Below are 20,601 nucleotides of genomic sequence, written 5' to 3' on the forward strand. Positions count from 1 at the left end.
TATTTGTTGACATTCAGCTTTTCAAATAATAATATTTCCACCATGGCACAAAATATGTTTGCTCTTGGATTTCCGCGCGCACCTGATGGCATGGTATAGCAGTCATCTAATTAAGCTATATAAATTTCAATTTCGTGCAGAGCTGTTGAAAAAGAAAAACAGCTGAAGCATAATATTCATGATCTCATTATATGGTAGCTCATTAATCATTAAATATGGTCTGTGTTAGAATCACACTCTCTCACACATCAAATATTGCATGCCCATAATACGGTAAGAGCTGATTTCACACTGATGTAATGCTTCAGCTTCCATCATCACTGCTTCTCGGGAGGATAGATAAACCATTACAACTGGTTTTCATGCATGGCGTTATGTTTCACTCCACCATCGCAGGGGATCTCAATCCAGTCACAGACTCTCTCAGGTCCTAGCATGGACCCTTAACAAGCTGCTGAGGGCTCATCACAGAGGAACAGGAAGTTCTAAGAGGCTGCTCCTGTACTGTATGAGCACGTGCTAATGCAGCGCGGTTATCATTTTCAAGCTGCAGTTCCTGAAAACTGTCACCTATCGCCGTCTATCAAACATCATGAATAGTTGTATTTCACTCTCACTTCTGTCAGGCACACAGTCATAAAACACAGAGAGCACATCACAGACGGAGAGGACGTCAAGAGATGCCCAGCTTAGTTAGCGTTAGCAAGACAGAAAGACTACAGAGAAATGCACTGGCACTGCAAGCTAGCAAACATGAACGTAATACCTCTTCTCGTGCTCTTTAGTATAGTTAAGTAATATAGTGTATAGATAAGCACCTTACTCTCATCTCTCAGTTGTAAAAATTGACACCTGCTTTGCTACAAATGTTCAAAATATAGTATACACTTTAACTTTTTTTTTTTTTTTTTTTAAGTTCGGACTTTGTTGGACAGGTATGGTCTGTAGTAATCTGTTGTTTTTTAATTGTATTATACAACTGTATTTAGTTTTTATGCAAACACTTTTTTTTAAAACAGTTTGACCTATGTATTTAAATGTTCTGCACAATCCTGGCCTGTTATTAAAACTGCCCATTTTATGGTTTGGTTTACTATTTAATACAAATATGTGTCACGGCATTGTTTAGCTGTACATACATGTTCATGTAATGTTGGCTATAATTTAAATAAGGCTGAGAGATCTTAACACTTATATGAAAATAATATTTAGATTTAACTGACTACACTAAATGAATTCCAATCAATGCACTGATTAAATGCAGGACAGCATGATAGCTGCATCACATTGACTCTACATCCTTAAATCTGTAATCCCAGACTTGTTGGCACCTTCTCATGAAGTAATGTTTTAATCAAAAGTAAGATGTATCATCACTGTTGAAAGTTTGTATTGTGAGATGATCCCACTGCAGAGTATTTCTAAGTCAAAGTGAAAAGCATGCACCATTCTTTTAGAATTTGAAAAAGGTGTTTTTCAAGGGAAATGTGCTTAGTGGTATCTTCAGAAAGTGTCTAGCTTTTCTGACCAACTGGATTACCAGTCCTTTAAACGGCTTCTACTACTCAGGAACATATAGCTGTGATGAACACTGATGAACATACAAATTGTGAACAATCCCAAAAATAGCATAACTTCATGTGGACTATTGTGTCTATTGCTGGAATATGTAGGGCTTGTGAGAAGACTGACATTTGCCAGGATAGGCCATTCTATCTGACGACCACACATGCCTTGTTGTTTTTAAATTCATATTCATAGTGTTTTGTAGAAAGCAGGACTGGATCACAGATTCAGACAGAAAAAGACTTCCCCAGATTGGTTGGACTGGATAGGCATATTTTTGTTCCTCTGAGGTTGCTCTTCAACTTTTTTCCTAAACCCATTAAAAAATTCAAACACCCCCATAGGAAAAGTTAGATCTCAGGAGTCGTCGGCTTTCCCTATACACAAAGATTTTTCATCGTGAACATTGAACAAGTTTAACATTTACAATTGTCGGCCACAACCCATTTCCGAGCAAATTATCGGGACAAATTGACTCTTAACATACCACAGACCTCAGGATAATCATATAGGATAATCTTATAAGAGAGAGGATACTCTTCTGTGGTCAGGAAGGGGTAAAATCAGAGCAAAATCAGCCCGATTATCGTTATGTGTGTACCCCACTTAAGTCTGCAGCTCTGCAGTTATTTGCATTCTCAAAGAAAAAGGTTGTATCACCTCTTTAAAGAAAGGGCTGAATGAAAATGAAAACAATTAAACTACTTAGGCTAGTAGCTACTGCATGATATAGTGATTTGCAATTTTGCACCTTGTTTTAGGAATGCAGCTATGTCCGTTCTCCTCTTATTTTAATTATTTGCCTTTAATAACTGCCAACCTGTTGTCGAACTAAGTACACTGCCTTTTTACCTTAACAAACCCTCCTCTGCATTTGGCTTTGTGTCCAGAAACATGAAAAATCTTCTCATTGCTTGACTTGAATCGTGAATTTCTGTATTTGGTGACACCTAGTGGTCACATCAAAAATGTGCTACAGCAGGAAGCATTGCACCTGCCCAAAGAACATTTATGTGTTCTGAATAATTCAATAAATGCAATCATAAGATAATAATTGTGTATGTAGGGACATTATCATATATGTCCTTTTTAAACTATATTCCTGAAATACTACACAAATACACTGCAGCGTCTTAAGCACTGGAGGCACTAACCACTGAAAATCATAATCAAGTAAACCTTTAAATGTAATTAATTAACTAATTAACTGTTTATTTATTTAATTAATTACATCTAAAAAGAGACATTAAACAAGCTCCACGGAGTACATGCACCTTGCTCAACACATATTCATTCATTCAGTATACAAAAAGCGGTTAGTGAAAACTACATTGTAGGACAAGCCATAAACATAGCTTACCTTTCCAATGTATTGAGGTTCAGGTCCGATGTGTTCCTCCAGAACAAAGAACTGGTTCCAGATCCAGCCTCTCTTTGGTCGATGGTGAGAATCGTTGTCTATGGCAGACAACTTGGTCTGGTTCCTCTGTGCTCTTGAGTTTGAGTTGGAGATCTTGGAGTAGGATTTGGCATTCATAATTGTTTGTGAAGAAGGTCTGAGTTTGGAATAGGATTGAGGATTTGATAGTAAAACTGGGCTGGCACTGGAGTAGGTGCTGGGCTTTATTGTACGAGATGAGTTGGACCTTTGATAAAGATTGGATTGTGAAGGTAATCTAGTGTTGGGGACCAACTCCGAATTGGTCTTAGGCCCATTCACTACCTTAGAGCTGGAGAGTGTCTTGGGATTGGGCCGTGACAGTGGGCCAATCCCTGGCTTTGGATTGATTTTGGGGTTGACTTTTGAAGTCTGGTTTGAATTGTTGTTGGCATTGGTCGCTTCTTCATTAGAATTTGATTGGTATGCCAAACCTTGTCTTGAATTAGAACTCTGTTTGGACAAATTCTGTAGCTCGACTCTAGTATTTGAGCTTGATGTGGCTTGGGAGATTGTTGAGGGAAGGTTTGAGTCAAACTGAAGGCTGTCAGTTAGATACAGCATGGCGTCAAGCCTTGGCTTTGACTGAGTCTTGCTCCGGAATTTCTGGTTGGGCTTCAGTGGAGACATATGTTTTTTAGGGCTAGAATTTGGGAATGGTGTTGGTTTAGGCAGTGACTTGACCCAGGGATTAGGGTACAGGTTAGGGTTGGGGTTAGTGTTAGGGCTCAGACCGACCTGGGTCCCAAAACAACTCTGGGAGACAACACATAGGAAGACCACCAGGGGACTAAGACAGGAAACTGCAGCCACGCCAGCTAGAACTCTCATTGTAAAGAAAGGATAGTCCGAAAATGTCTTCCCCTCTCACTTCCAATGTGTCATACCACGATGGGCATACACAAACACTCGTTAACAACCACAGACACACTCAAACACACAGGTTTACAGTCCTTTTCACAGAGCAGGTTAGCCAGTAGAGTCCACATGCTGCAGCCCAGGGAAGCATTTTATGTAGTTCTCTCAGAAAAATTAGAAAGAGCTCCATAGTCTTGTTCAATATGTTTGTGTGGATGTGAGATGTTCCTTAATATGTGGCGATGTTCGTCCTCCCACAATTGTTCCCACGTCTGAGATCCATTTAGATGATTAGTTTACATGCAAGTATGTACAATTAGCCCAAACGTTTGTAGTGAAGTCCATGGCAAACTTGTGCATCAGCGCCGTTTGTCATATCCACTATGGCCAGACATCCTTATTCATCATGTTGAAAGCAGAATCATCTGATTTTTGTTCTTCAACTCCTGAAACAGAGAAAATGAAATGCGTGATCAAATGTTAAAAAAGGAAACAATTAAAGTACCAACAAACTAAGAGAACAAACAGCCTGTCTTTTAAGCTCAGTGCTAACTGCCAGTTTTCAATGGATGACAGATCTCTGTTTTCACTTTACAAAATTATACAGGTGGCAGTGTGTACTCCATGTATGTGTTGTTGCTGTACAAAGTATGTAATTTTTGGAACTGACATTCTCTCAGACAATAACATGAAAAAGCAAATTAGGTATGCATGTAGTATATAGTGTGCCTTCAAGTGCAGGCATAGCAGATGGTCTACAGTAAGGTTGGGAATCACTGGTTTACTCTTCAATTTCTGATGCTTTTTAAATAATAAGTACAACTGTGTATTTTTTGCATTTGTCACTTTTGAGGATGGATTTTTACAGAATGTGTGTCAGTGAATTATGTAAATTAGACACTGATATAATTCAGCCATACTGTTGATGACAACTTGGCAACCAGTGTCAAATTCTTTCACTGTGCCTGATTGAGAACAGGGGACAGAAAGTCACTTTCAACAATCATATGCATTCCTAAGCTCTCCAGTTTCCTTTTCCTGTCTTAATCTCCAGGAGAGGTCTTAGGGAAGTTAAGACATGCTTTTGAATCAAAATGAATCGTTTCTTGTAACTATAGGAGGAAGAACTCAAAGACAATGTAAAATATTTGGCATATTAGAAGCCTATGAAGTTGGTCTGTTCCAGTGAAGTACCACACAGCCATCTGACTGAGGTCACAGGTAGTCTAGATCAGGCTACGAGAACAAGGGTGTCCATGTCTTAGACCTGGATTCAGCCAACTGTTTTACTACAGCTGAACGTTATCAGGCATGGGTACCTATGTTCTGGCTACCACCTGTGGATCACGATTTATAACTGTTGGGCCATGTATGCCATGTATGCTCTATGGCTCTTCACTAGGCCAGACCAATTTTGCAATGTGGGCACTCTTTAGATTGTAGTCTTGAAACTCCTGAGACCTGAAATTCAGCTTCATGTAACTTTTAAACTGACTGGTCAGTAACTGTCTGCTGTGTGTGTGAATTATCCATCCTCATTAAAAAAAAAAAACAAAAAAACAAAAAAAAAAAAAACGACCATATAAGACAACCACCTCTAGTGGACATGGTAATTATTACAGTACTAAGAGAATATATCAGATAAAGTCCACATAGGACTGGAGAGGGAGAGGGATTTTCGGGTCAAACAAATACAGGGCTACAGGACACCGCTGTTCATATCCATTGTGAAAGTCAACCAACTGCAGTTACATAACATAGGCATATTGCTTCATAGGTAAAATAGTTATTTTAACCCGCACCACAACGTTTTCCTAAACCTAACAAATGGTCAAGTGTACACCAATGGTTTTGGGAATGGTCATACGTCATACATGACTGGCAATCAACCTGTTAGTATATCAGAGCCTGCCTGTAGATTGCTGCTGTTGGAATCATGGTTCTCTCAAATGCAGGTGTAGCAGATGGTAGACAGCAATGTTCTGCAACTAAAGGCATAATCAAATTTTACAATTCATTATGAACAATGGTGATGTTAGCCAAGACACATCAGAAATAACGGAAAAGTGTCAGCTTAAGTGGCAGTCAAGGAAAGTTGAGGGAATCATTGAAATCAGTATCACTGGTTTGACAGCTAACATTTTGTTTTTCTTTTTTGTTAGCATACTTCAAGCAGAACAGGCAAACTGAGAATTACAGCAGCAAACAAAAGCTTGAAATTCTTCCATCAAAGCTTGTTGCTTGGCTCCATTTGTATTTTTGGTTCCTGTTGACTGAATGTTCTGCACAAGATGCCTGCAGCATTTCTTTGCATTACCTTAAATCTAAATCACTAAAGCTGCCAGCAGCACCAGCCTCATCTAGAGGCAAGCAAAGTGTAAGCAGGCGATAAATGTTTCATCAATGATGCAGCCTGGTTGAGGCAGCCTCTTTTAAAAACATTCTCCTTTTCCTCCTTCTTTTGTGAGAACACAGTGATTGATTTAGAATGGAATGATTATAAAGAAAACAATTAGGAAGAAACTGACAGTTCATATTTAACTGATAGCTCACAGCCCAGTAGACCAATGTCCTTGATAAAAGTTACACATTAAAAAGCTGTAATGTTTCTTGTAATGATACCAAGAATGCAGATATTCCATATCTGTTTAATGTGTTCATTTAACAGATTAAATGTAATCATATAAATAATTTGGAACTCCATCAAATATTCAAAAAATGCTTTCCTATCTGTCTGGGTGAAAACATTATCTCTGAAAGATGATATGACTTCTTTCATCTTGTGCTATTTTCACATAAATGGCTTTCATGCTATCAGAGCTTATACACACATTCCTTTGTGAATGCACATAACTGCTGACTTAAAGCAATTACATTAATTAATTTGGCAGTTTGGAGGCCAAACAGCCCCATCTGGACATAAAGGTAAATCTGAAGCTTCAACATTGTAATGGGCTCTAATAAAAGAAAGAGCCATGTATACTTACTTTGCATGGCGAAAGAGGATAAAGGACTATATTAAAAAATGTGTAAGGTTAAACTTGTAATCTGTAATTTGAGACTGTAAGCACAGTGTGAGCCTCATCACTGGCTCTTTGGGATTTCTTTCTAGTGCCAGCTTTCAGTGCCAAAGCTGGAAGTAGTTTTCCCCATAAATGAACCAAAGTATAAAGTTGCAGTACTAACAAAAACTAGCAAAGTTTATGTTTATTCACTGTCTGTTTATTCACAATGCTGATTTTCACCTAATTTGTAAACTTGCACATTGCTTTTTTCACATCCATGCATCCGTTCTGGATGCTTTAGCATTGCTGCATTTCTTTGGACAATACCCCAAACCCTAATACAATGTAACCCCTAAAAATTCAGCAGTCATGTCTCTCCTAAAATATTTAGTTACAGAGGTGTCTCGATGTGCACGTGAAGTTTCAGCAGCACAGACATCACTACGTGGTCATAGAGCTATTTTAGGAGTTTTACACGAATATTATAGCGTGTCTCTATGATTTTCTCACTCTTCCACTACTACAGGTTGTTTTTTGTTACTGTGATGGTAAACTACTACAGAGTTAATAGGCCACAATATAGCATAGCACTGATTATAGTTTATAGCTGAGAGAATAGATCAAGGATGAAATTGTGCATCTGCAAATCCATGTGTTAGTTGAGCTCCACGAACAGCACATTAGATTTTTCAATCCAAAAACAGGCTGCAGATATTTCAGACCTATATCTTTCACAAAATATTAACAAAATCAGACTTATAATAATTAGTAATGAGGATATATTGACTAAGTATTGGAACAAGCATGGGCCTATATGAAGAATTTAAAATGTGGGTGACTACCAAGACTTTGAAAATCTCTGTCAGCGTAACTGACACATTATTATATGTGTCAAGCACAGACATGGAAACCAACAAAGCCAAACCAATCAGACGAGGAGTAGGACTGGTCTTGCAAGAATATGAGTGGGATCCATAAAAGCCTGCGTGTGTGTGTGTGCGCTTTGTGTCAGTCTACCTGGATGCAACGTAGCAGTGAATACATGGTACAGAGATGAATTGATTTGAGAATTTTCCCAATAAGAAAGCAGAATGGAGTCTTTAAAACCAGCGAGAGACAACACTGATGCCAGATCAAAAAATAACTAAATCTAAAATCTAAGACAATACAGCCAACCAACAATAACAATATAATGCTGACATATTGCCCAGCCCTAGTCTGGTCCATAGGTTCTAACTTGCACAAACCTCAGTCAGTTAAAAGATAAATGTTGGGTAGTTGTTGTTTGGTTGAGTTAGGATTCTGTAAGACTATGGTGGCTGTCCATGGTCCCCCATAAACTTTTTTTGCACATTTTAAAGTTTTCTCTAGTGTACTTTGAAAAAAAAAGAAAAAAAAAAAAAAGAAAAAGAAACATGACCATAAATGAGAAACTGTGGAAAATACAAAATGTAGAAAATAATATAACACTAAGTTTTGGCTCTGCTGCCAGGTGATTCACAATATACTCTACAACACAGCTCTGGCTTTACGATGACAAATACAAAGACAAGATAAAAACACAGCCAATGAGCATGCAAACCATGAGCCACATGTTTGCTAACATTAGCAAGCCACATTTGCGAGAGTCTGAAATTGATTAATTTCCCAGTCGACTGACTGGGAATAAAGGATACTTTGCTGAAGCAATGTCGCAAAATGTTAGATATCTTATGCATGAAAGTGAAAAACATTTTTTGCTCAATATGAGAATATGGTGCAGCAAATTAGATTATGACAGGCCATCAGAGTCTCATTAAATGATGAGAAACACTACAGTCAACTAAACAACCCCTCTGCCCTTGCAATCTTTCCCCCTGATCCCTCCTTCAAATCACCTACTGTGTGTGGCTCAGTGGATCAAACTATTGGCAGGAATGTGTCTTACAAAATCTGCATGTGCATGACAGCAAATAACACAAGGACTCATTCAGAAATGCATTGTTCCATCGTGCTTCTACTGGTCACTGTCTAGTTTCTTGACAGAAAACTTAATCAAATATAAAGGATGTTATTGTATGGCAAAATGTTTGGAACTTTGCCAGGCTCCCATGCAATTCATCAATAAATGTTGCAAAAAGTACTTACATGTTGACAACAAAACAGATTGGTAGTCAGTGACCACCAAAAAGATTTGCCTGAAGTTTGTTGAAGTTTAAGAAACAAAAATTGCTTGGTTAAGGTTTACAAAAATGGTTTGTCAACTGTTAAAATAAATCAACAGTGACAGCTGATGAGATGCCAACCATGGTAATGACAATCAATTGAAAATATATAATGTAAAATATGTGTATTCACACCCCTTCAAGTCAGTATTTTGTAGATGCACCTTTGACCGCAATCACAGGTCTGAGTCTGTGTGGATAGGTCAACCAGTCTTGCACATCTGGACACTGCAGTTTTTCTCCATTCCTCTTTGCAAAACTGCTCATGCTCTGTCAGGTTGCATGGGCATCGGTCATGAAGAGCCCTTTTCAAGTCCAGCCACAAATTCTCTATTGGATTGAGGTCTGGACTAGAATACTCCAGAACATGCACCTTGTTGTCTTAAAACCATTTCTGTGACACTTTTGCTGTATGCTTCAGGTCATTATCTTGCTGGAAAATAAATCTTCTCCCAAGTTTGGTTCTCTTGCAGACTGAAACAGGTTGACCTCCAGGTTTTCCTATATTTTGTTTCATTCATTTTACCCTCTACCTTTACAAGCCTTCCGAGGCTTGCTGCAGAGGAGCATCCCCACAGCACGATGCCTCCAACACCATGCTTCAGAGTGGGGATGGTGTGTTTGTGGTCATGTGCGTTGTATGGCATCTACCAAACATAGCCTGTAGTCTAATGGCCGAAAAAATGTTGGTCTCATCAGGTCAAAGAACCTTCTTCCAGTTGAGCTTGGAATCTCCCACATGCCTTTGGGTGAACTCTAGTCAAGATATAATGATCTTTCTTCAACAGTGGGTTTCTCTTTGCCACTCTCTCATAAAGCTTTGATTGGTCAAGAACTGGGGCAACAGTTGTATGTTGTATGTGGCTGTGACTCAGGGGTAGAGCCAGTGTCTTGTCAGAAGGTTGTAGGTTCGATTCCCCTCGTCTGCATGTCAAGTATCCTTGGGCAAAACACTGAACCCCAAACTGCTCCTGATGGGCTGGTCAGCACCTTGCATTTTAGCCACTGCCAACACTGCATGAATGTATGTTTGAATTACTGTAAGTCACTTTGGACATAAGCATCTGCTAAATGCCCTAAATGTAAATTATGCAGAGCCTCTCTCATCTCAGCTGCTGAAGCTTTCAACTCCTTCAAAGTAGTCATAGGTATTTTGGTGGCATCCCTAGCTAGTCTCCTCCAACCTGCTCAAGGCACATTTACACATTGGCCATATTCCTTCCATTTCTTAATCATGGATTTAACTTTAAATCCAGGGGATGTTCTGTGACACAATTGAAAAAGTGGAAATGTTTTTTGTATCCATCCCTTGACTTTTACTTTTTTAATAACTATCTCACAGAGTTGCTCGGTGTGGTCATTTGTCTTCATAGTGTAATTGTAGCCAGGAACACTGATTAACCAGTGACTGGACCTTCCAGACACAGGTGTCTTTATACTACAATCACTTGAGACACATTCACTGCACTCAGATGATCTCTATTTCACTAATTGTGAGACTACTAGAACCAATCGGCTGGACCCCTGTTGAATAAGGTCAGTCACTTTAAAGGTGGGTGAATATTTCTGCAATCAATTATTCAACATTACATATTTTTCATTGATTGACAATGCTTTGCCGAAATCTGTATTCACTTTAACATGAAATGGGGTTCTTTTTGTAAATTCTTCTCAAAGGAACCCAATTATGCTTCCAGTTATAAAAGCAATAAAAGGAGCACACATCCGAGGTGGTGAATACTTTTTATAAGCAAAAATAAAATAAGGCTGTACTGTTTCAGCAGCCTTTCAGCACTTTTAACACAGCCTGCTGTTCTTAAAAGTATTACTGAAAGTGAAAAAAATAAATGGAATCAGATGAAACTGTTTAATCAGTTGTAACCTTTAAGAGTTTTACTGTTCTTTAAACAGTGAACTTTATTTCAGAATGTTGATCAAACGCAGCTAGATAGAATAAAGTCCTGCTGCAGTCCATGGGCAAAGGCTGCATTACAATTTCTTTTGGTTTCTAGAGATCTATCAAAACCAATTAGCCATGGATTAGCATCCAATGTTGCTAATTATGATGCTAATTGGAGGGAAATACACAGCGGACCTCTAAAGGAAGGCTGAGGCTGTGACTTGAATACTGACAAGGTTTCTGACGTCCGTTTCCTAATATTCTCCTTGTATGATGGTTCATCTGTCTGTCTGTCCGTCTGTCTGTCCCTCCATCCATACATCCGTCCATCCTTCCATCTGTCCATCTTTAATTCAGTTGCTTATACATTTGAAAGAACTCAAGGATGCAGCACACGGACTGGCAAGCTCAAAGCTGGCAGTCAAGCAGCGTGCCATGAACATCATTCAGTTATTTTCACATTTTTCACATGAATTAATTTCTAAGCACATATCACAGAGGCTGATTAAAAAAAGGGGAATGTCCAGCTGACTTCTGTTTCTTTCGATCAAGGCAGGGTAATACAAGGTCATTTCATAATTCACATTAATAGCATTACATTTTCATTTTCACTGACTATCTGTCTAGCTAATATATTTTTACATCAAGTGTGGATGTCTTTACCCTCTGCTGAGGTTTGTTAGATTCATTCTGTTTTCTTTATTATTATTTTTTTTGTATCTGAATGATAAACAACCAACCCATGAGAGAGTTTCACTGCCTGTGCATATATTTAGCTGCACAGCAGCCTGTGTGCTAAACCTGTTTCAGGTGTCTTGTGATTACAGGGTCTGTAAGGATATTATACATTAAAGGAATTCAGAAAAGGCTGAATAAATGAGTTGGTGAGGGTGAGGGGGGAATATCACAATATGTGATATTGCTGTGTTGGTGTTCTTTGCACCTCATAATGTTGCACCAATACCATTATTCTTAAAAGTGACAAAATCCACATCTGGAGCAGCCCAATCACCAGGATAAAATGCTGACAATTAACTTTTCTGAAAACCATTGATATGTTCAACTTTGTGTCATTCATACCATATTAATATTTCTGCATTTCAGATCAAGGTCACAATACATGTTTATAACCTGATTTTCATATCAGGAGGTAGTGGTGCAGTCGAGCTAGATGAGCCAGTGACTGCAGTTCCAGGCTACATTTCAAGATTTTAAGTGTGAAACCACCAAAAATGTATTAAGGAGACCTCAGGACAATTTCCATCCATGTTTGTGAAACATGGAGCTTTTAATGAGACCTCTCCTGTAATGTTTGTTGTGACCAAAGTGGGAAATGTGCATATTTGACCTGTTGTTTTCCCTAAGTCACCAGAGGTGGCAAGTAACGAAGTAAAAATACTTTGTTACTGTACTTAAGTAGATTTTTCAGGTATCTGTACTTTACTTTAGTATTTGTTTTTCTGATGACGTATTACTTTTACTCCCTACATTTAAAAGCAGTTTTTGTACTTTCTGCTCCTTAAATAGTCAAAACAGTCTTGTTACTTTTTCAACCTCCTCGGATGATGACACAACGTGTAAGACGTAACTACCCAGAGAGGGAAAGTCAACCACGGAGAGAAGCGCCATCAGTTACAGGTTATGTAGAGAGAAAACTTGCAGCAGCGACATGGAGGAAGAAAGTGAACCGGGGAACATGGATGCATCATATTTGGAGAAGTAAGACATTCCCCATCCATGACCAAGAATGATTCATGGCGAATGCATTGCGCGCCAACTTAAAAACAACAAGCTTCTGGATTTAAAGAACTCTCTGTCAAATCTGAAGAAAAAAAAAAAAAAAAAAACAGCAACTCAATAATCCTTAATTAATTGCCATTTTGCCACTGTTGTGAGATGTCTCTTCAGGGCTCTGTGCCAGAGAGCTCCTCTTGGGTAGGTTTCGGGGTTGAATGGTGATTTGGGTTAAAATAAATATATTTTCTGACAGAAAAGGCTTTTAAGCCAAAAGGTCTGAAGGCTAACGTCCCCTGTGTGTAGTTGTTAATTGTCTACATCAACTCCACACAAAGGCAATTATTTAACAATTCTGTCAGGTGAACCACTTTTCTCTTATCTTTGTGTACGTCTGTGTCTTACATGTGTGTATTTGTATGATACATGGATGTCCTGAAATCTTTTCCAGCAGTCTGCAACTTGTCACTGAAGCTCAACACACCTCAACCTGCCTCAGCTGCCTGCGAGAGGCTTTTTAGCACTGCAGGACTGATTTTCAGACCCAAAAGGGCATGTCTTGGTACAAAGAACTTTGAGAACCAGCTTCTGTTGAGGCTAATTTCATTAATGACTCTTGATGTGATGGAATCAATTTTGTGCTATTGATGATGCCTCATAGGAAAAAGCAGTTAAATGCAATTTTAGAAGGTGGAAAGGTATCTCTGATCAACATGACTACTCCTGTGCTACAAGGGCAGCAGGACTGATTTCACAGTCACAAAGTCACTTCTGATTTCAAAACAGAAAATGGCTGACATTTACACAATGTTAGACAGAATAATGAGGTGAAAATTAAATGGCAATTCAGACTGATTATCAGATTAGAAAGATGTTGAGGCAGCATTCATTTACAAATCCACTTTGATTTCTTTTTTTTATTATTATTTTTTTTCAGTGTCCTTGAGCTGAATTTCCTCCTCTGATGTTTCAGTATAGAAATCTCCAAATAGACATTATTCATCTGCCAGTGCTATTACTTCTTTATAGCTTTTCCTGTTATTATCAAGGGGCCTTACTCATCTCTCCTCCATGAATGGCATGGGAATGTAGAACACAGGAACACACTGTATAGTGTGATGTTGTGCTGTTCCAAGTGCTCATCCTTGACACCAATGCTGCAGTATACTAACACAAAGATATCAGAATATCATATAACAGAATGAGGCCATCAAATGGACATGGATGGCCAGTTAGGGCAAATTTTAATGCATTCCTCACCAAAAGAAAGACATGACAGTAATGTTACATACCTGGCTAAAACACAATAGATGTATCTTGAGACATTTTAAAAGTACCCTGAAAGAAAACTTGAAAGCTTTTAGTCCTATTGAGGTAGTGATACACTTCACCGTACCTTGGTACAAATAAGAATTACAAAAACAAATATTGAGAGAGATGAACCTTACAAAAAAACACACATTACTGTTACTGCTAAAATAGATATATTACTGTAACTCATTACTTACATAACACATTATCCCCAACGCTGACTAAAACAAGAGCTAGATTGCAGAAGTAATAAAGTCAGCAAAGTTTTTGAGAATTGTCAGTTCTACAGTGATTAGGGGTGGTCAATACTGCAAATTTTGGTATCGATCCAATACCAAGTAAATACAGGGCCAGTATCGCTGATACCAACACCAATACCGATACTTTTTAATAATTAAGGTGGATGCGACATCAAATTGCTAAATCTGAATGAATTTTCATTATGTGTTTTTGTGATTTCTCCTTTACATTACTAATTAGTTAAAAACCAGGACAGGATTTTGGCAAAGTTCATATGTAAATAGTAAAAACTTTACTATCAAACAGCCTGAAAATATAACCACACGACGGTCCTCTTCCTCTCTAACATTCTTTGGCTCTGTTTCTGTGTTGCTTGTATGCTGCTGGCTGAGCCTACTTCCTTGTTTGTGCTGTTGAGTCACGTGATGGTACAACATCCAATCACAAGAGGGGGAAGGAGGAGCTAAGTATGCTGCTCAACTCTGTGAGGAGCACAGCACAAAAACTAGTGAAAAAAAAGTGTTGCTTATCTCCACATTGGTGTGTCCGAATGACATGAAACTCAGGTGACTACCTTCCCATGAGCCCCTGAGACTCTGTGCTATGACCACCAATGACCACTAGGTGGCACACTTTAAAATGAAGTACTTTCTATCGCCACATCGGTTGGTCGGATTAACACGAAACTTGGTACAGTTATTGCCAATGCCTTCCCGATGATAGCTGATGAAAGGTAATTTGTATTATTGCAGGGGACTCTATAGCGCCCCCTGCAATATTACAAATCCAAGCCCCACTTCCTGCATGCACATACATGAATGACATTCGGTATGCATATATATCATGACCAGACACACAAAAAAACATCTGGGGTACCAAACTGTCACTCCAACAGGAAGTCGGCCATTGTGATTCAAAGTTCCCCTTTCACCCCCATTGTCGTAGATTTCCATGCCTCGTAATTTAACAAACCCGTCCTATAGATCGAACACCACAGACTTCCAATTCTCTCAGTATCATCTGCAGACCCTGAAGATGAAAACTTATCAAAACCTTTCGCCTACTTGAGAGATGGTGGGTGTCATGGTGCAATCCATTTTCATGCTTTGCCGTAAAGCATTAACTCCTTATAACTTCCAAATACAGTTTCCCATGTCCACCAAATTCATCACACATGTATATGATGTACTCTGTATACCTCCATGCATCAATACTGTGTCATATACATAGTGTCACCCCCTGGACACAGGAATTCAGACAAATATCAACCTATTTACATGACATTTACAGGTTTATTCCTCCATATCACCCACTACAAGATCACATGCAAATGAAAGGTGAGCCCATCCTCCCACAGTGCCGCCACCCGACGCACACAGACTGCGAATCAATCATAACAGATCACAAATTAGTTGCAGGGATTTTTCTCCTCAAGTCCATTTTGTATTTATATAGATTGCAGAGAGTTCTTCTGACTTCAGTGTACATTATTTAATGGTCCCATATTATGAAAAAACACATTTTCTCTGGCCTCTACATATATAAGCTGGTCTTCCCTGAGCCTGCCAACTCCCAGAATGAGGAAAGCAAATGATTCCTGCATGGTCTCTGCAGCCCACCCACTGGTAAAACGACGCTCCTACAGACTATTCGGATTCAGCTCCTTTCGTTTCGTAATGAAAGGAGTCATTTTCAAAGGCTGGCCTCCTCTGTGCAGTGAAATGGAGAAATCTGAGAGGGGGGTATTCGTCCCCGAGGTGAAGTTCGGTGTGTCCAGCGGTAAGATAGTAGTGTTTCGCTATGTTGTTGCTCAGAGCTAGACACGCAAATTGCTCTGTTGTTGGTTGTAAAAATCAACATCAGTGCCTATATTCTGTCCAAGCTACAGAACAACAGAAGAGACAGTGGTTGTGTTTCATTTTTAATGACAACATGCCGGCTGCAATTCATGTTAGCTTGTGTGTGTGCTAACCACTTCACATCGGACTGCTTCAGTAACAAGAGTCAGTACAGAGCTGGCTTTGCCTCGACACTGACCCTCGTAAAAGGATCAATCCCACCCATACTGGACCCAGCAACTGCACCCGAGCCACAGGTAAGTGTCGCCGCTGATTGATTGTATTTACAGTTGCCTACAAGCATGGTAGAGTCAGCTGGAAATTGGCTAACTAGTTAGCTCTGCTTCGGTCTGCTATGCAATGGTGCTTGAAGTGAGTTTAATGTTAATAATATTATGAGGGAGCTTGGTTGTCACAGTAAAAAGTCTGGAAACATGTGCAGACTGGAGACAAGGAGATGTGAACAGTGTCCAAGAGTTTGGAGACTGTGTTGGAGACAAACACAGCTTTTGCTAGCTGTTAGCCATTAGCTACATGGTAGTAACTGTAACAAAACATTGAACAAACAAACAATATTCAGACACACTAACCATTCTGAAACATCCTGCTGCACCCGCAGAGTCTGGTCCGATTCTGGATCAAACTGGTATGGTTGAACGAAAGCATCTTCCCATAGCGATACATCCACCATAAACCACTAGCACATGCTACCGCTAGCGCAAGCAGCGCGTCTCCCTGAGTGGGGCGTGTAGCAGGCAAGGCAGGTGTTGACAGATGGAGCTCATTAGCATTTAAAGTTGCAGGCACAGAAACAGCCTGCACTCAGTAGAGCTCACTTGAGCGACTTTTAGACAGCTGAAATTCAGGACCACAGATAGGTTTGGGGCAATCCATTTCGAATACAGTGTTGTTGGACCTCTGACAGCTGCATGAAACTGTATAATATGGGACCTTTAATACCAGCAGGAGCAGATCACCAAATTATAAAGGAACAACTTCCTCACAACTTCCTCTTGACAAAACTTAACACGTTTGATAAGAGTCCAGCCCTGAACACACAGGCCAGTATTCAGTCATAGCCACAGCGCCACATGTTGGACACAGGAAATGACATTTAACCCCTTCCTGCACTGTCCAAAACATGGACACTTTAGAGATGCGAACACAATAATCAGGCAATGGGTCCAGGTATGCAGCATGCCCCGACGCATGTGGATTGCGAGGGCCCATTCATCGCTGCTTGCAGCTTTAATTTTAATTTTTCATCTTGTGTGATGTTACCCACCGATCGGTTAGGGTCTTCCCACATTAACCCTCTGGAATTTCAGCTAGTCCTCATCACAAAAATAACCCTATAGTTCAACTATACAACAAATGCAGTGGGTGAGTTTAGGGTTTACGCACACTCCAAGTTAAATGCCATGTTGAAGTCCAAGGACGCATGTTGCCAGTGGCTCTGTTCACTCAGTTTATAAGCTTTTGGACGTAACCACAGCCATTTAAGCGGAAAGCTGTAACAGGCAAGTGACACAAACCTACAGGGGACACTAATGTACTGACTCTGCTGTTAGAGGAAACGCGCACTTACACAGTAAATGAAACATTTCACCACCTCTATTGCCTGTTAACATGCCCCTTGATATGACACATTAATATGAGCTGAAGTCATATGTAAAACATTTCATATCCATGCACGCCAACACACAACACTAACAGAGGCACAAACTGCACTAACATGGAAATTATTGGACTCATGTTTTTAGCATGGTAAGAACTATTGTCTTATTGAAAGAAAGAAGTAACTTGTTGGTGTGTTGTACCAGGCCCATATTAACCCCATTTGGTGCCCCTGGGCACTATACCTCAAGTCACCCCTGCAAACGTAATAAACCACAAACGTAATAAAAATCTGCAGCATTTAATGTAATAAACCGACAAATGTAATACCTTTTCCACAAACGTAAAAGCCGCTGCCTACTACAAACGCATCACACAACGGATCATCTCTCTCTCTGTCTCTCTCTCTCTCACTTGATATTGTTTTGTGGCATACAAATATCTAGTTTAAACAGATTTATTTCTTTGCATAAGCAAAATGCATCTCGTTAATGAGGATCATCTCTCTCTGTCACCGCTGTCCGTAGTGCTGCGCATCACTACATGCGTCATATGTTTTATCCAAATGAGTCCGAAGCAGCCGCAATTTTGGGCTGTTTTTTTTTTTTTTTTTTTTTAAGAATTGATCTCTGCTTTAATATATAGGCCCTAGTCAACATTCAAATGATAAGCTGTAGTTTCGAAATTAGTTTAGGGTATGCCTCCAACCTCAAGTTAACTAAGGGTCTTAACACCTGTTATGTGACTTTGACTGTGTACCAGGGAAAACTAAGGCCCATACCTGTGTGCACCATGCACACAGGTATGGGCAGCTTTAGTGGGGCAAAGGCAAAGCCAGAGTCTGTGATGCAGATAACAACACCAAGTACAGTGTGGACATCCCGGATCAGATGGCGAGAGCGTACTCCAGCAAAGGCGGAAAGATGGCTATGGCGGTCTTCTATAACGTCCTCAATCTGGCTGGGATCAATGTCCACATCTTATTGAAGGAGCAGCAGCAGCAGGAGAGCCCAGAGGAAAGTCCTGCAGCAGCTGGCAGAGGAGCTGAGGGCAGAATACATGGAGGGGAAAGGGGCTGCAGCAGTCGGCACAAGGTGGGCAGCAGCGGAAACAACCACTGCAACAGCAGCAAACACAGAGACGGAGGCAGTGCCGGTCTGAAAGACCTACAAACAGAACCAAACGTCAGACCCTTGACATCCCACAAGTCCGTGTGTGGTAACTGTGCAGTAGCACTCCAGGCTGCAGCATCTCCGCCGCAAGTGGTTCAGTCTCCACAGTTAGCTTGGGCTTCGTCAGCACTGCGCCTGCTACTAGTGACCGCAATTCTTCCTCCTAATGTGCTCACTGCTTTGTGGACAACTCAACTTTGAGTCAACTCTAGGAGTGATGGGGTCATGAAATTGTGATTTATTATTATTGTTGTTATTTTTTTTTAATTAGTATTCATAAACGAGTAATGTGTGGTCTTTCAACTATTTCCAGTGAATAATATAAAAATGTATGTAAAACATTGTTAAAGCTTGTATCATGAGGTGCCCCCCACTGGTTATCAATGGTTGGTGCCCCTGGGCACTTGCCCAATCCAGTATATGGATAATCCGGCCTTGGTTGTACCTGTTGCTCTGTGGGTTTTTTCCTCCACAGTCCAGGACATCCAGAACTCTCAATTGCCTGTAGGACTGAATGTGAGTATGAATGTGTGGAATGCTGTAAAATGACTGCAGTCCTGGCAATTCTAAAAAGGATACAGATTAAAACTACAAAGTACATTTTCTATGCTTTGTGTTATGGACCCTTTCAGCAGCATTCACACAGTTTAGTACCATACACTTACCAAGAGCCAAACATCTGTCTATATCAATCTATAGTCTATCTATAAACACACATACGTTAAAAAGCCTCTGAAATCACTGTACATAAACAAGCCTATTGGGAACACCAAAGGGCCTACTCAAACTCCCTCAGAGAGGTACGATCACAATTTTACTCCAGCATCATAAAAGAGACCTGGAAACCCTAAGCAGCTATTCCCTAACATTAACCATCTCCTCAAGCCACAAACAGGCCCGCACACTTAAACTACTGAAGAACACTGCAATAATGTCATGGCCATTTTCAGCTCCAAAATTGACACCATCTGCGCTGTCCTATCTGGCTTTCTGTCCACTCTACCTATCGTGACTGTCGACCACAGTCTTGGATCTCCCAGCCTCTCCACTGCTTCCCTGAAGTCTCACAGCAAGAGGTCATCATCAGGAGGATGAAACCCTCTACTTGTGCCCTTGACCCCTTTCCTACAGCCCTGGTGGAAAAAAAAAAAAACATCTCTGTTATAAGTCCTCTGATCACCATAGTGATAAACCACTCCATCCAAGCTGGCTATGTTCTATCTGTCCTTAAAACTGCCATAATCTATCCTAACCTATCCTTTAAAAAAACCCTCCTTCGACCCTGAAATCCTTGCCAACTACAGGCCCATTTCCAACCTTCCATTTCTCTCCAAGGTTCTAAAAAGTTCTTCCATCATGTTCACTTTCTGAAATCGTTACAGTTCATGAAAACCCAACATTTCATGCTTGTGATGCTCTCTGAAAATGTATAGCTATTTGGCAACAAAAATACTTGGTTAGGCTTAATAAAAAAGTTGGTTTGGTTTAGGCAACAAACCGAGAAGCAGGTAGCCCAGGAGACACAGATCCCTGCTGTTGGGCTGACACGAAGGATCCATGCATGTCAAGCCAAGCTAGGATATGTATAGAAAAGCTATGTATGTTTACCTACTTATGGCAGCTGAGTAGAGATGCTCATTTCTAACTTGGATGACAATTCAGCAGACATCAATGTTTTGTACATTGAAACATCTGGGTCCAAATGTATAAAACTGCAT

The 20,601-nt window shown here is 40.0% G+C and overlaps 1 protein-coding gene across 5 annotated transcripts in view; it reads right to left on the reverse strand.

Annotated features, from left to right (window-relative positions):
- The window catches only part of LOC119011809 (cadherin-18-like), a 155,915-nt gene that overhangs the window by 119,841 nt on the left and 15,473 nt on the right, over positions 1-20,601 (reverse strand). For 2 of the 5 annotated variants that reach the window (XR_005072278.1, XR_005072279.1), the window contains exons 1-2: positions 5,753-6,318; positions 2,927-4,308 (exon numbers count right to left, since the gene is read on the reverse strand). Coding sequence is in view for 3 of the 5 variants with exons in the window: in XM_037085191.1 (XP_036941086.1) it covers positions 2,927-3,835 (909 nt within the window). In the remaining 2 variants the exon portion in view is untranslated. Of the gene's footprint in view, positions 1-2,926; positions 4,309-5,752; positions 6,319-20,601 lie in introns of those variants that run through there. The other 3 variants (XM_037085191.1, XM_037085192.1, XM_037085193.1) reach the window with 3 other exon arrangements.

The sequence above is a fragment of the Acanthopagrus latus genome, chromosome 21 (genome assembly GCF_904848185.1).
Source record: "Acanthopagrus latus isolate v.2019 chromosome 21, fAcaLat1.1, whole genome shotgun sequence".
NCBI lineage: Eukaryota > Metazoa > Chordata > Actinopteri > Spariformes > Sparidae > Acanthopagrus > Acanthopagrus latus.